Below are 15668 nucleotides of genomic sequence, written 5' to 3' on the forward strand. Positions count from 1 at the left end.
TCAAACCATGTATTTTTGGAAACTTGACACCCCAGGGTATTTCAAATGCTGATATTTTAACGCTTTCCATGCACTAATTCTACCACCAGCCTTTTATAAAAGTTTGTGGTAGTCATTTTTGTGTGTTTTCCCCCTACACATTGTACTTCTGCGTACAGAGATTCCACACATGTGTAGGTTTGTTGGGTTGTTTGGTGGTTAAAAGGCCACATTTGGGAGGTGTGCATTTTTTAGTTTGGAATTTTGACTCATAATCCTGTGTCCATCTCATATTTGGGACATGTTTGAAGCCAATTGAATTCAATTTACCCATCAAACCATATATTTTTGAAAACATGACACCACATGGTATTTCAAATGCTGGTATTTCAACACAATCTGTAGGGGCTGGGCAATCCCTGTGACCATTTCCGCCCCTTAAAAGCTGTTCTCTCCCTGCACGGCAAGAGGCTGCAGCTTAAATCTCTTGCATGGCTCTCTGCCCAAGCAGCCTTGCTTTTAACACAGGATTGCGTAATGTTTCCCCACTGCATTCCTGCTTTCATTGGTCGGACTGGCCCTTTGTGAGCAATTTTGGACCCGCACAGGGAGGCAGGAAGATAGCAGGGTCATGTTACATAACCCCAGAGTAAATATGAAGCTGCTTACACAGAGTGTGAGCAACAGAGATGTAAGCTGTGGGTCCTTGCTGTGCAGGAAGAGCAGCTCTAAAGTGGAGGATAAAGAGAAAGCTGAGTTTGAGGTAGTGCGAGGGAGAGTGCCAGCCTCCTTCCCACAGACTATGGGCCCTGGTAGAGAGTACCAGAGATTCTAAATATTGTGGAGCTCGGAAACAGATTTGGGGTGCCTGCATATTGGGAGGGGGTTTATGTGTGGTGTTACTCTCCATCGGGTCAGGAGTTACAGGACAGAGAACTCCATGGCCAGCATTTGATTGAACATTCTAAATTGGGAATGTTTACTGGGGCCATATCCTTTACATTTGATGAGCTATTTTAACTTCCTGTAATTCTACCTAGAATTTAAGATTTCATCCACCTCATACTCTTCTTCCCCATTAATAACAGTATTAGTAAGGAGGGGAGAAGGGATTCGATTGTAGGATCGATGAATGAGCTAATGAAAATTTCAGGTATATGACAACAGAATTTAGAATTTTTTCAAAGTGGAGGGGTAGCTTAGGAATGAGGTTTTTAGGAAGCTTGACGGTAATTTAACGTTTTGCATCAAGCTATTCAGCTATTCTTTGCGTCGAACCCTTTCTAATTTTATCACAGATCAATTGATTTCATTTTCCCGAAATCATTTCCTCCACAATGAAGAATAATTTGGCCATATTAATACATTTGCAAAAAACTTCTCATACCCCTGATCTCTAACTAGCATATCTGTACTTTCCTTTATTCTCCTTAGTTCTCCTCTCCTTTGTGCCCTGAAAACAAACGAATGTCCAACAATCCATATCATTTTAGGATGTTGACCTGAAAGAAAATATAATTGGAGTCAATAAAAGGTTAGGTCAGACTCCTACCTTTCAATACTCTGGATTAATTACTGTCTTATCCAAACCTAATCGGGGAGCTTCTGTTGCTGCCCCGATTTGAAAAGAATAAGTTGAATAAATAAACCCAAAGTCTTTTTCAACCTTTTTTAAGAACTTTTCTAAATTGAAAGTTTGTTTAAGGCAAACCAGATTTATGTATTAACCAATTCCCTGGGATCTTAGGATGCAGTACCATAAATAATTTTGCAGCTTTAACAGGACAAACCTGCTCACCATCAACTCTACTCAGCCCTATCCAGTAACCTTTAGCTTTTCTATCTGCTTTTGAAGACTTCAGAAATGGCCTTAGATTTTCACCCCAAACCACATCTTCTAACTGTAAACCTGAACCACCTGACTTGTTAGCTGTTTTAAAAAGACAACATTCAATTTTATTCCAACAAATTCCATCCAGCACCCCTACTAATTTTTGAAGAAATGGGTCTCCTGGTATCCTGCTTATGCCATAACCTTTGAAAACTAATTTGAGCAGAACAACTTAAAGAAGAATGAGAAGTCTACTTAATGCCTGTCTATCCAAGACAGTGAAAAACCTTTACTCATTAGCTCTAAAACAAACTCTAAAGTCCCCTTAATATCACCGTATGCTCTGAAAAATACACTTGTTTTATATTTGAGGTCGTTTTATAATCCGATCTCAAATAGAGGTCTTAGTATAACACTAAGATCCAGATGCCCGCAGCTCTGCAGGGGACCTGGATCCTCCTCTCTGGCCAGTGGACGTCTGCGCGATGCGCTTAGACAACCTCCGCTGCTGCCTGGCACTTCCGGGGCTCCTATTACGGAACGCCGGGCGTGACATGACCTTCCTGCGCCACGTCATAGAAGCCCTGGTGAAGGTGCTGGGCAGCAGCAGAGGTTGTCTGCTTGCATCGCGCAGATGTCCACCAGCTGCCCCCACTACATACCAGAGAGTCTGAAACACAGGGGGCAAGTCTGGGGATGCATTGGTATGTCTGGGGGGAGGGGGTAGATAGGCATATCAGGGGGACAGAGTGGCATATAGGGGGGTATTAGGGATACCTAAGGATAGAGTGGCAAGTCTGGGATCAGATGTGCATAACTTGGGGTCAGGTTGGCAAATAAAAGGAAATAAAAAACAAGAAATGCATTTTTCCTCAATCATAGTTTTTATTAAATATTAAAAAATAATTAACATGTGAATTAATATTTACTACTAAAACTTTTTTCCATAGGGTAGTCCCATATTCAGGCTTTTTCTTTTTTCCTAAATGAATATTCAAATTTTGGGAGGTCGTCTTATAATCAGTCGGTAACATCCAGCTAATCTGTAAAACGTAACCAGAATCTCCATGCTTTCATGGTAATTAAACCATGCTAATCCACCAAAATTTATATATGCTTCCAAAACAACTTCTAGATGCTGAAACAGAACTGAACTTCTTAGTTACCTAAAATACAAAAATCCTGTAACCAATTATTAAAGGATTTAGCTACTGGCCTACCCCTATAATCATCATCCGTATCATGCTTTAATAAAAAATAACAATTCTTTAGATGTAGGAAGCAACAACAAAATATCAACATAATCATCACTCCAAATTTTTCTTTTACATTATTTTACAATTCGGATGAAAACCCAAAGGAGAAATCTCATATGCTAACGATTCTTGTCTACATGACTCATTCACTAACATTTTAGGATTAGAAACATTAACTCCCTTATCCCAGACCTGAGCTGGACTAGGAATTTTTAAATCCTTTAAAATACCCACCAATGAACTCACTATCTCACCTAGTTTACCAATAGTATCCTTATTACATTCACCTGACCCAGATCCAGCTCTGCCTTGATCTTTTAATCCATCTTCTTGAGCTGTATCCTGCATCTGCTCAGAATCATGTACCAGTGGTGTCACAACTGGGTGCGGGGGGTGCAGACCGCACCCGGGTGACACCTTACAAGGGGTGACACAACACCAGGCAGGGAACTCTATGAGAGAACAACGAGGAGGAGGTGGAGGAGGAAAAGTGACAGTGACAAAGGAATGTCAATGTTTTGTTAAGTGTATATTGGTGAGAGTTATGCCGTACTACTATCAGTGCCTGGCTCAGTATGTAGTGATGGGAGATCATAACTCCCATCACTATATACTGAGCCGGTCCTTACATTATATGAATGTATATAGCGCCAGCAGATTACGTAACGCTGGTACAATGAGTCAGTAAAATTAAATGGAGGAAACTTTAAAATGGTTGTAATTCTGCAGTGTTCAAGGCCTTGATAGAGTCATCAAATCACCTGAGGCGGAAGCATGCATAGGGCTGCTACTCATACAGCTTTTCACAGAGAATCTGCACATATCACTACAATCTCCAACATATTTGAAGTGTTTAAGTATACATTAAAAACATGTATACACTTAATAGCTCAGATTTTAGCAGTGTGTGAATAGATTGTACATTATATAAAATAGACACTAGATGGCAGCACTACGTAAGAATACTTTTGGAAACTTTAGAAAATAGGGACATCGGGATGGTGGTCTTGGACACTGGGATTTATATACTAGACAGGGACTGTACCGCCTAAACTAGTACACAAGGGACTTATGGTTATTTGCAAAAAGTCTACATTATGTAAACAAAAAAAAAATACCTACCCGATATCTGGGCTAGGATATTACCCTGGCTAAAATAAATGTGGGAAAATGAATATATAAATATTAATTGTCATATAATACACAGCCTACCAATCCCAACTTCCAAAGTATAAAACTGTCTACCCGATTTCTTTCTCTGCTGAATCAATCAATTTACGATTATTGTCAAATGTAGCCTTGCCAAAATACAAAAGACTAGTTTATTTGATATAAGCAATTACAAAAGGGAAAATAAACTATAAAATCTATAAACATGCTACAACTACCCCTCCCTAAGTATTAACCAATGTTGCAGGAAAAATGTGTCAATTAATTTGTAAACACTATAAAAAAATAAAATCTCTCAAAAATAAAAGGAAATTATCCAACATATAAGTTTTGTTAAATAAGGTAGTCAGACCTTTGTTGACATTTGTTCATCACATGCTGCCTCCCTGTTCTGTCTCTGACCAACACTGGAATATGATGTCAACATCAACAATGTAACATGGAGTTTAATTGCCCAATAGGGCGGTCTGCTATCATCCCCTCAGATCTACAGTTCTAGACAAAATATGCCACTACCTTTCTCCTTCATTCAGATGGTCCAGGCAGCTTAAGGGAGCTTATTGTTCCCTCACGAGTTTTGCCTGCATCAAACCTATTTCATACCCTTTAAATTGTAAGGGTCCGATCTGCTTAATAGCATATTTTTTTTTTTTTAGACCTACTTTGATATACTACACCATAATTCTTTTCTTTCTTTTTTCTCTTCCCTTTATATATGAGCCTTTTGGACACTGTGTGTGGTGTCTTTGTACATATTATTTTTGTGTTGCACATATAATTTACTCACTTATTATTTGGGTGTGCAGACACTTGTGTGGTTTTGATTCTATTTCATACCCTGCCTTTAAGGGCTCTGTTCTTTTCCTAGAAATGTATGAGAGGTCTGGGGTAAGAGACGTTTAAACTTCCCAGATGTGATTACTAGACTTGTGCATTCATATTCGGGAGAACATGAAAACGAACACGAATGTCGCATTTTCGTTGTTGAAACCGAATAATGAATAAACTAATATGGCGGCAGGTAAACGGACAAGAAGATGAAGAAGCACAACACGAAGACTCTTCGTTAATATCTCCTACTTATTTCCCTGGTCCCCCCCATATAAGTCACTGCCTCTTCGCCTACCTTGTCTTTGTAGAAACGCAGGGGTTAAGGGGAACCCTTCATTGGTTCATACCAGAGGAGGCCCATGCTGGTGACCAATAGACTCACTCGTACGGACCTTTAACTCCTGCTGCCGATGACAGAGAAATGGATCCTACCTGCTTCTATCCGCTTATACATAAAATAGACTCCACCATTGTTCACCTGCATCATTTCTTTGGTCCTAAGAAGCTGATATAGCTGAGGTCCCTTTATAAGATCAATATTTTTTCTTAGCCTATCTTTACCAGATAAAACTATATAACTAACAACCTAAGGGAGTTAAAATTACTTTATTTTCTATAATAATGGGCCTCCGTTCACAACACTGTTTTTGCTGTTTGGTTTGGCTTCAGAAGAGTACGGAGGTTTGCCAAAATAGCATTGAAGCCATGTCAACATTGTTTTCAAACCCTTTTTTTTTACTAGAAGTAAAATTTGGACTCCCAGTTTCCAGCATCTGTGTGAAAAACATCACTTATGTTTTTAAATATAAACGCTTATAGTCGTTATAGCAGTTTGTTTTCTTTAAATGTATCCAAGTGAGTGTAGAAAGTGGTCTCCTCTAAGTTATAGAGGTGGAGGAGATCAGGCCTGGACTAGCCATCTGGCACACCAGGCAAAAAAAACTGCTGGTGGGCTGCTCACCGACAGCGCCCCATACACATTCAATCTGTAGCGCCATCAGCAGGTCGGGTGCTGCACATGCGGCCTGTCGTATCTAGCCACCGGCCACCCTTACTTCAGTAAATGGATGCCAGACTTAAAGTGTTGGGGCCACTCTTTATTCCCAGTCTGACCCTGTCAAAGGAGAAAGGAGAAGTCCAACCATCAACCAAAGTTCAATCAATGCAAATTTAAGGCATACATTTTTTGAATTGCCCTGGCCAAAAAATTTCAACTTGCCATCTAGCAATCAAAAAGGTTTGCATTAATAGGTTTTGCAGGATCTGTTTGGACTATTATTATTTCAGAGACAGGTGGGATACCTAATGGACAGTTATATTATTTCTGCTTATATGTATAATGGTCTTTAAAGTAAATGTTGTGACAGTACAGAATATAACTATAATAATTATTATTGATTTATATAGCACCATCACATTCAGCAGCGCTGTACAATAGGTAAACAGGACAAGTACTAACACATGATCATGCTGGCTTACAGAAACAAAAGGCAGAAAGGGCCCTGTTCAAATGAGTTAACAATCTAGAAGCATAATGAAACATTTAAATATATTATGGCTACATTCTCTTGCAGAGATATTATTGCATATAGCATTAACTTAAGTATTTATATTGTTAGATTAGTGTGCCAGATTCAGTAACAATTGTCTAATCCACAGGGCCGGCCCTACCATGGAGCAGAGTGGGGCAATTGCCCCAGGCGGCACTTTTTAAACTTCGCCCCAAGCGGCATTATGTCTTGGGCTGGCCCTGCTAACACGCAGAGATAACATTGTGACATCACAGATCCACTCCCAACTTTCAACTGCAAATAAAAAAAAATAAAAAAAATGCATACACACCTAAATTTATATAAATCATTTTTTAAATGAAAAAAAAATGCTCAGATGAGCACATGTCATTGGGAGTTGTAGTCCACAGAAGCAGGTACACCAGAGGGGATTTTAAGAAAAGATTTCATTTTCATTACCCACACATATCATACATTATTGTTTATATTGCTAATATTTTATAGAATATTCTATAGAATAGGTGTTGAAAAAAATAACTTAATATATATAGTCAGAATATCCCCTGATTACAGTGACCATATTATTCCCTTACCTAGTATTATAGTTAATATTTTAATACATCTGGTTTTGGAGGCAATAAAAGTCCATACTTATAGCGGTAGGAGTACAAAGTATAGACGCACCTTTTTGTATTTTTTTCTCTATTATACTTAATTATTATTTAGTTTTAAGCTACTCACTATGCAACATGATTAGAGATACCCTTGGGATCTCTCTTGTATCTTATGGACCCCCAATAATTATTGGACTTTTTTAAACTTTAAATTTGCATTGCTATTTTTTTTCATAGCATACGGCTGTCCTGAATGTAAGCTAAGACCAAGGACTGATTATGGTCTGCGTTTTTACAACAGGGCTATGTTAGCACAATGGGGGGCCGCATGGTTGTTATCTGCTGTCAAGAGATATCATCTTACATCTAATATGTTGTATGAATGCAAATTAACCAGTGTTAATTTTATTGGCCATTGTGTATTTTCTCAGTTTTAAATCTCAGTATTAAATCTCAGTCAGTATTCTCCACTTTCCTTTTGAAACAGTGTTACAGAATCTACTGCCCCTCACTGAATTTAGTATAAATTAATTCATTAAATATAATGAAAAGCCTCCCCTGGCAAGTGTTTCCTGCAAATAAGGACTGACCGGGCTGTGAATAATGCATAATTTCATCTGCGAGAATCGGTGAGATCACGAAATCTTACTGATTTAACTATGCTTTAGACAGGGCCAGCAAAGCTCTTCCTGCAGCCAAAACTCACTGGGCTTTGACGTTCATAAAGTATAGTGAAGACTGAGATCGGTACCTTCCGAACTTTTGAATGATTTACTCTACTGATTTATGTGATATTGTTTCCAGGACATACTTGAAAACAAGAGAAATCTCAATGTAGTCTTCCTGGTAAAACACTTTCTAAATAAGTAAATACATTTGAAGCGATCACTGGATATTGATCGTAGAACATCTCCGTGATTATCACATAGCCCTGCACTATTTGGGTATTTGCTGAATACCAACAGCGTTTTTTTTATTAATCATTGTGTACACCCCTCTTCCTCCACACTCCTCCCTCCTTCTCTTGAAGCTGTGACAGTCTGATCTGCAAAGGAAACACTGAAGAAAGAGGGATTTACTTTTGAAGTTTTCACATACTCTGCTAGGATCAAATCCACCTGCTTTCTTCGCACATCCCAAAAGATCTCTTTGCCGAGTTTAACAGTGATTTTACGATACATCCCAAGTGTATTCTTGAAATCATGAACTGCACGAAGACGCTGTAGCTCATTCTGAAGGAATCTATGCTGCATGGAAAGGAATCTCATTCTTTGAATGCATTGAACTGAAAAGATAATCTATTGTAATGGTAAGTCTGGGAGCGCTGGAAAAGAAGCAGCATCAATTAATAACAAACACGATTTAACATATATCCCGCTTTACACGCATGTTCTAAAGCTATTGTGCATCTTATATTTTTATGTTTTATCAAGCAAAAAAAAATGCTCTTAGAGATGTATTTCTGGAATTATGGCATTAACTAGAAATCAAAGACTCGTATTAGGATTGCTTGTTCTTAAGGACATGAGAGCCACCCAAAGCCAACTTGTTGAGTGTGAGAATTTGCACTCTGTAAACTCAAGGTGCCTACATACTCGGCAGTGTATCTAATGGGTAGATCTCAAACCTGTTTCTTGTGCCCCTCTTGGGTACTGGTGCTTTGCCTTGGCTTGAAGATTTGGTAACAATGAGGACTCTGTAAGACCAGAAACATGAGCAGCAACCCATCCTCTGCAAAGCCAGTTGTCAAATTCATCTACGTGCCAGCATCCCTACAAGGTGGCGCTCCATGGGGATTCTCTTTGAAAGGAGGACTCGAACACAGGGAGCCCTTAACCATCTCCAAGGTAAACCTGCACATGTTTAGTGTAAACCAGTGTCATTCAGGGAAATGTATCATATGTATGCGGATTTTTTAAAACCAAAAAGACGGGTATTGCCTACTGGTGTGCAAGCTCTCTCAAACTATATCGCCTTACTGCTTCGCCTCCCCAATATGCAAAAAATACATATTGTTAAATGAAGAGGGGGTATCAAGTTCAAAATGATTTTTATAGTAAATATAATTTGTGATCTATAGGTAAAAATGTGTAGTGGTGTCTACGACAAGAGCAATGTAGAAAAAGTGAAAGAATAACTAGAATCCACTAGTTTTCATAATTTTGTAAAATTTTTCCTTTTTATATAATAATAAGCTATACGCATGCAAACATGGCCCTTACTTTACTATTACCCTCTGTGTCATGTTTTCTTTGTCAGTTCGAGTTTGTCATACCCTTCGAGTATGGTTCAAGATGTCATCCAATAAATAATGATAATACTCTCAATCATATATAGATTTCAAATTACCATGTACGCGTTTCCATACTTTGATTGGATTGATTTTGTCCTTGTTGCTAATATTACACTTCACACACCCGTACCTTTATGAGGACACATTTCCATATTTGAATACAATTGCAGTCTGTGGTATCATACTAATTAGCTAGGAGTTCTGAATTCCTTTTAGCAATACTGAATAACCGATACAGAAGCCTCCACATAAATGGGTTTAAGGTTAAATTTCGTAATGTGCTATAACCTTAACAATGCTGCTCTGATGTACATTTAAAGCCACACAAGTCCAAATTATGTTTTATTAGTATTGAATACCTTTAATACTGGGAATGGGAACACCTGAAAACTCTGGGTTTGACCCGGAGTATCTGGGTGAAATACTACTTCTTCAGGTCTGTAGTTCAGTTACCTCTTTCTCTGAGCTGGGGAGCAGCGCTTGGCCATACTCCCCTCCCGCTAAACGTTGCTTGAGGCTACCACTGCCCTCTTCACATAGGCATGGGTAACACAAACATAAAAGTGTGTGGATTGTTATAGCTATGTTTGGTTGTTTGGGTAATAGGTAATGGTCCAAGCCATAGTAATGGCTAGGACAGAGGACGGGGACGCATGAAGGCAATTTCCAAGAAGAGTTGTGTGCTACAACACCTTCAAACAAGTCAAAGATGCAATCTTTTTTTACATCAGTACCAAACTGATCCTCCACCTCAGATTTAAACTGAACCCGCTTTTAGTAATAATTACCCGTTATATAAATGCCAAGAAAATCTTGTCAATACCTCATCTGTGAAACAAAAAAACAACCAAAATTACAAGAACATTCTGAAGCCCTATTTTTGCTTAATATGCCAATATTACCAATGCGTGGTAGCCACAGGTGAGAACATGAATAGTTATTTTCTTTCCAGTTGTGAAAGGACAGTTGATGGTTACACCGTTATTTAATATGGACATACCACCAGAAGCTGTTTAAAATAGTTTACCCAGGTTTATCAAACTCTAGGCTTTCAGAGTTGCAAGCAGGCCAGGATTTTTGGATATCCCAAACTGCCATTCATGCAAGCATACACACAGAATTTCTGGGCCCTTGAGGCTTAGATCATGACCTGGATATACCGTTTCTGTTGTATATATGCTTTATGTTGTTACACAATTTGTAACTGGATTGTTACTTCTGTTACTAGTTGTCTGGTAGGTAGGCTATATTAGACCGTGAGGATCACCATTACTTTTCCCCACATGGATGAATTGTATTATTTAAGTCCACTGTATTTCCTTGAAGATTTGTTCATTTTAATCATACTACTACTAAGATTTCAAAAACAATGAACTTGGCGAAGTAAATGTTGGTTAGGTGTCTGACATGCTGGGTGAAATAAACATTCTTTAGAGCAGTTTCTTAGAAACTGGCAAGTGATCTTGTGGAATGCTGGATGTGGCCTATGGCTGCTTTCCAGAAACAAGCAAAAATAAGTAGGCAGCAAGATATTACTTCCAGAATGTAGTTGTTCTAACAGTGAATATTCAGCAAGGCATCCATATTGGCCGAGATGTGTTTTATTATTTAAAAAGGGAGTGACAAGACAAAGAACAGGCTTTCTATTTGTCTGTCTAAGTAGCCATTTCCCTGTTCCAGAACCTGTGTTCGTCAGAGGCCTTACAAGTGACCTAACTAAAAGACATTAGCAAGAGGTTAAAAGATGCTGTCATGTACTTGACGCTTGTATTAATAGTTGCATTGTGGCATTCCTGGCACTGAATGTACAATTAAGGGGCTTGCTGGCTGGTTAAATTGCTACTGCAGTCAGGATGCTTTTTTTTAAAAAAATGAAAATCATGATTTACATACAATGTGTTTTTTTGTATAATTTGGAAGCTGATTAAGTTTCTACTCCCTTGTCATAGAAGTCTCAGTTGTCCAGAAGAGCTAAGGAGCCAATCACAATGATATTTTGTTATGAATTGCTTATATTTTATATACATACGGTATATACATTTTCCCACCACATCAAAAAGCCTGTGAAAAGTGCAATTAACTATTTATATAGTGACTAATTTGTATAGTGTTTCTTGAAGATATATCTGCGTGGATCATGTAGAGGTGAATTATGAAAAGAGTAGGACTGGATGCTAAAAGGGTGAGGACAACTGCTCCATATTTTGCCAAAATGTTATCTCTTCATGACAAAGGACATACAACGGCATCCTCACAACAATGGTTCTTCATGAGAGAGGACATCTGCTATAACGCTCCTCATTGGTGCTGTGATGGTTCCACTGTTCCCCTTCTGTCAGTGAGAACCAGCATTGCTGGCTTTGACCTGACAGAAATAGTTTAAAGGCTCTTAGTGCAAACACCATCACACCAACTATATTTACTATTCACAACTGACACCGTGAGAAAAATTGGATCGTGTAAAGGAGATCTTGCAGTGCTGTAATCTAATTTCTTCATAATGACATCATCGTTTACAAAGATCACCTTCTTTGGAGGTTTGACTTCCACTGTGACAATCACAATGATAATTACTTTGTCATGTCACCTGGACACACTTCAGGAGTGATTTCCCTTAAAAAGGGTCAGTAAGCTCCTTGGGGAAGTCCTTCATCTCATTTGGCTGTATTTTGACACTATTCTTGTAACTGTGTTTTCCAAAATACTCAGTAGTCCCAATAGACAACTGAATTATACATTGAAAGTTAGAGGGTTAGTCAGCAACACCTTTTAATCCCAACTTCCAATATAAATATTATAATTACTAGGGTAGACACCTTCAAACATAGCAGATTATTCATTGTTAGTAACTAAAAACCAAGCAGCTGTATTATTCGGTAGTATGTTGGTAGCCAGGCTTATGACTGCCCCATTATGTGTTATGCACAGCAGGGAGTGTAAGAGTTTGTCATTCCAGAGTATAATACAATAGAATGTAGTGAATACCATGCTGTCCTCCTACAGAACAGAAGCAAAAAGGCCATGCTTTTTCTGCTTTTCTGCATTTTTCATTTATTGGCTTTGAAAGCGAATTCATTGTGTCCCATGGCTCTCATCTTTTTTTTTATTTTTACTTTACAGTTAACTCCATATGTTGGAGATCCAGTAATGCAGCAGTGGTCACTGGGACAACTCATTATCTAATAGACCAGAGTGTTTGAATTTTATATAGTGCTTGAGTTGGGAAAAAACTCCTGTGTTTTCTTTTTTATTGCATGCTTGTGCCATCGTCCCGTAATCAGCATTGCTTTATGCCTATCCCATGCATGCTTAAATTCCGTCACTGTATGAGCTTCCACCATTTGTGCTGGGAGACTATTCCATTTATCTACCACTCATTAAAGATAAACTTCCATACCTTACATCTAAGCCTCTGACCCTTTAGTTTTAGACCTATTACCTCTTGTTCTAACCACTCTCTTCCATTCAAATAAGATTCCCTCCTGTACTTTGTTAAATCCCTAGGTACTTCAATGTTTGTATTGCATTTCCCCTCTCTCTCTTCTTACCTCTAACTATACATATTAAGATCCCTTAGTCTTTCCTGATCACAATAAGTGATTATGGCAGCCCGCCCCAATCAGAACCAATGTTGAGGTGAAAACACGCAGCCTTATATACAAAACTATATCAGATAAGGAGATAATCCCATCATCCCCCAAAAAATCTTTGCTCAGACAACCCACCGCCATAATCAGGCCACCATGCACTCCCCTGCACAGTCCGCAAAGCAACTGGGCGGAGGCTCCATAGCCGCGGCTGCTAAACCCCGGTCAAGAAAAGGTGCTTAAAGAACAGGGTTCCAAAGGGACTCCCTCTCCCAATCACTCGTCGCCTTAGCACCACTACATGTTGTATATTTGTGCAAAATAGCGCCCCGGTGGAGCCAGGGGCATCCGAGACATTTAGCGTTAAAAAGTCCAGCCGGCACTCTTGTGGATCCTAGCTGACAGTCAGTTCCAGAGAATTACGGCTAAGTCCCAGTCAGGTACAGGGCAAGGGAAATAAGGATCCAATGGGTCCGGGTGATACAAGAGTGTGATTATACTTCTGGGAACAACCGAAACAGGTGAACACAACTGAAGATGGGGTTAAAAGTCCCCTGCAGCCCTAGTTCCGTGACATGCTGCAAACCACTTGACCGCCATTATTTCCGCCCCGGGCAAACCATCCCTGGAACTGATTTTGGTCAGTAATAGATAGTGGAGGTTGAGGCCCCATTGTATTGTTAATCCCTTTACTGACCCTGTTGTCTCTGGGAGGCAGAATAAGGGGGAGCGGTTTGTATCCCAATATCTTGATTTATGTTAATGTGTGCTTTGCTGGCTATATCCAGCCATGTGTGTCTAAAATAAAGTAGTCTTCATTTTGGTTATACCCTACACCGAGCCTCGGGTAGTGACTGGGAAACCGGGGAAAGAGTGTTGTCTCAGTCTAAGGGTGCACAAGTCAGCGAGGTAGTCGGTCGGACTATCCAGCTCCGTGACAGTAACCAACAACAAATCCACATAATTGCTTGTTACCAATGTAGTAAGTGCAGGGCTAAGAACAAGGATTTGTACACATAATCTCAAGCTACTACTTTTAAAAAATATTTCAGTATCTATTTCCTTTCACAACTCCCCAAAGCTAAGCCCTGCCCTAAACCTACACTAGCTATCCCTTTAATGCTATCTTCAGCCCCTACACTCTAGTTTTTAAAATAAGTCTCTCTCTGTGCTCTCCCCCCTAGTCCTCTCTCTACCCGTTCCCCACAGCCTTCTCTGCCCTCCTTGCCTTGTCTCTGCCCCTTCAACTGCTCACTCCATCTGTTTTCTGGTCTCTTCTGTTCTCTCTGTGCAACGGCAGAGAAGAAACTGACAGGAGATATGGGAGGGGGTGGGAAAGCGAGGTAACACAGAGGTAATGAAAAAACCTTTTTCTCCCATTTCACAGCCTTTTGGCTAAGAACGGGTGAGTACCTGTGATTAGAGCTGAAACAACGAATCGATAAAATCGATAATAATCGATAACGGAAATCATCGATAACGATTTCCGTTATCGATTAATCGAGTGATCGATTCGTCGTTGGAGCACTAGGCTCCTTTTACTTACCTCCGCCAGCGTTCCCCGCTTCTGCTCCACGCTCTGCAGTCTCCGCCTTCTTCAAGCTACGTGACGACGGATGTGACGCGCGTCTACTATCAAGTTGGAAGTGGAACAAGTTCGTAGCGGAGGTAAGTACTCTTTATGTCTATTGTCTGTGCGAATGTTTATGTGCGAGACTGGGTGCGCGGCAGAGTGTGTGTGTGTGTGTGTGTGTGTGTGTGCGTGTGTGTGCGTGTGTGCGTGTGTGCGCGCGGCAGAGTGTGTGTGTGGGTGCGCGGCAGAGTGAGTGGGGGGGTGCGCTGCACAGTGAGTGGGGGGGTGCGCTGCACAGTGAGTGGGGGGGTGCGCTGCACAGTGGGGGGGGGTGCGCTGCACAGTGGGGGGTCCGCGGCACAGGGGGTGGGGGGTCCGCGGCACAGGGGGTGGGGGGTCCGCGGCACAGGGGGTGGGGGGGCAGGGGATGCAGGGCAGGATGTGAGTGCAGGGCAGAGTGGGGCCAGGAGACTGGATGCAGGTCAGAGTGGGGGTGGGAGGGCAGGGTGGCAGACTGGGTGCAGAGCAGAGTGGGGGTTGGGATGCAGGGCAGGGTGTGAGACTGGGTGCAGAGTAGAGTGGGGGTGGGGGGGCAGGGCAGGGTGTGAGACTGGGTGCAGAGCAGAGTGGGGATGCAGGGCAGGCTGTGAGACTGGGTGCAGGGCAGGCTGTGAGACTGGGTGCAGGGCAGGGTGTGAGACTGGGTGCAGGGCAGAGTGGGGATGCAGGGCAGGCTGTGAGACTGGGTGCAGGGCAGGCTGTGAGACTGGGTGCAGGGCAGAGTGGGGGTGGGGATGCAGGGCAGAGTGAGGGTGGGGGCACAGTGCAAAGGGGTGGGGGCACAATGCAAAATTCTTTTAAATAAACGAAAAATTTGCATATTGTTTTTTTTATCCGATTAATCGATTAATCGAAAAAATAATCGGCCGATTAATCGATTATTAAAATAATCGTTAGTTGCAGCCCTACCTGTGATAGAGTGAAAGTTTGGTCTTCTGGCCTTAAGGTCAAGGTTTATCAAGA

General features: G+C 40.7%; 1 protein-coding gene across 1 annotated transcript in view; it reads left to right on the top strand.

Moving 5' to 3' along the window:
- The first annotated feature begins 8232 nt into the window (after positions 1-8232).
- SHROOM3 (shroom family member 3) overlaps positions 8233-15668 on the top strand; it is a 130374-nt gene continuing 122938 nt past the window's right edge. The window contains exon 1 of the mRNA XM_053461658.1: positions 8233-9039. Within this exon, the coding sequence (XP_053317633.1) occupies positions 8905-9039 (135 nt within the window). The 5' untranslated portion in view covers positions 8233-8904. The remainder of the gene's footprint in view (positions 9040-15668) is intronic.

The sequence above is a fragment of the Spea bombifrons genome, chromosome 1, assembly GCF_027358695.1.
Source record: "Spea bombifrons isolate aSpeBom1 chromosome 1, aSpeBom1.2.pri, whole genome shotgun sequence".
In the NCBI taxonomy this organism is placed as follows: domain Eukaryota; kingdom Metazoa; phylum Chordata; class Amphibia; order Anura; family Pelobatidae; genus Spea; species Spea bombifrons.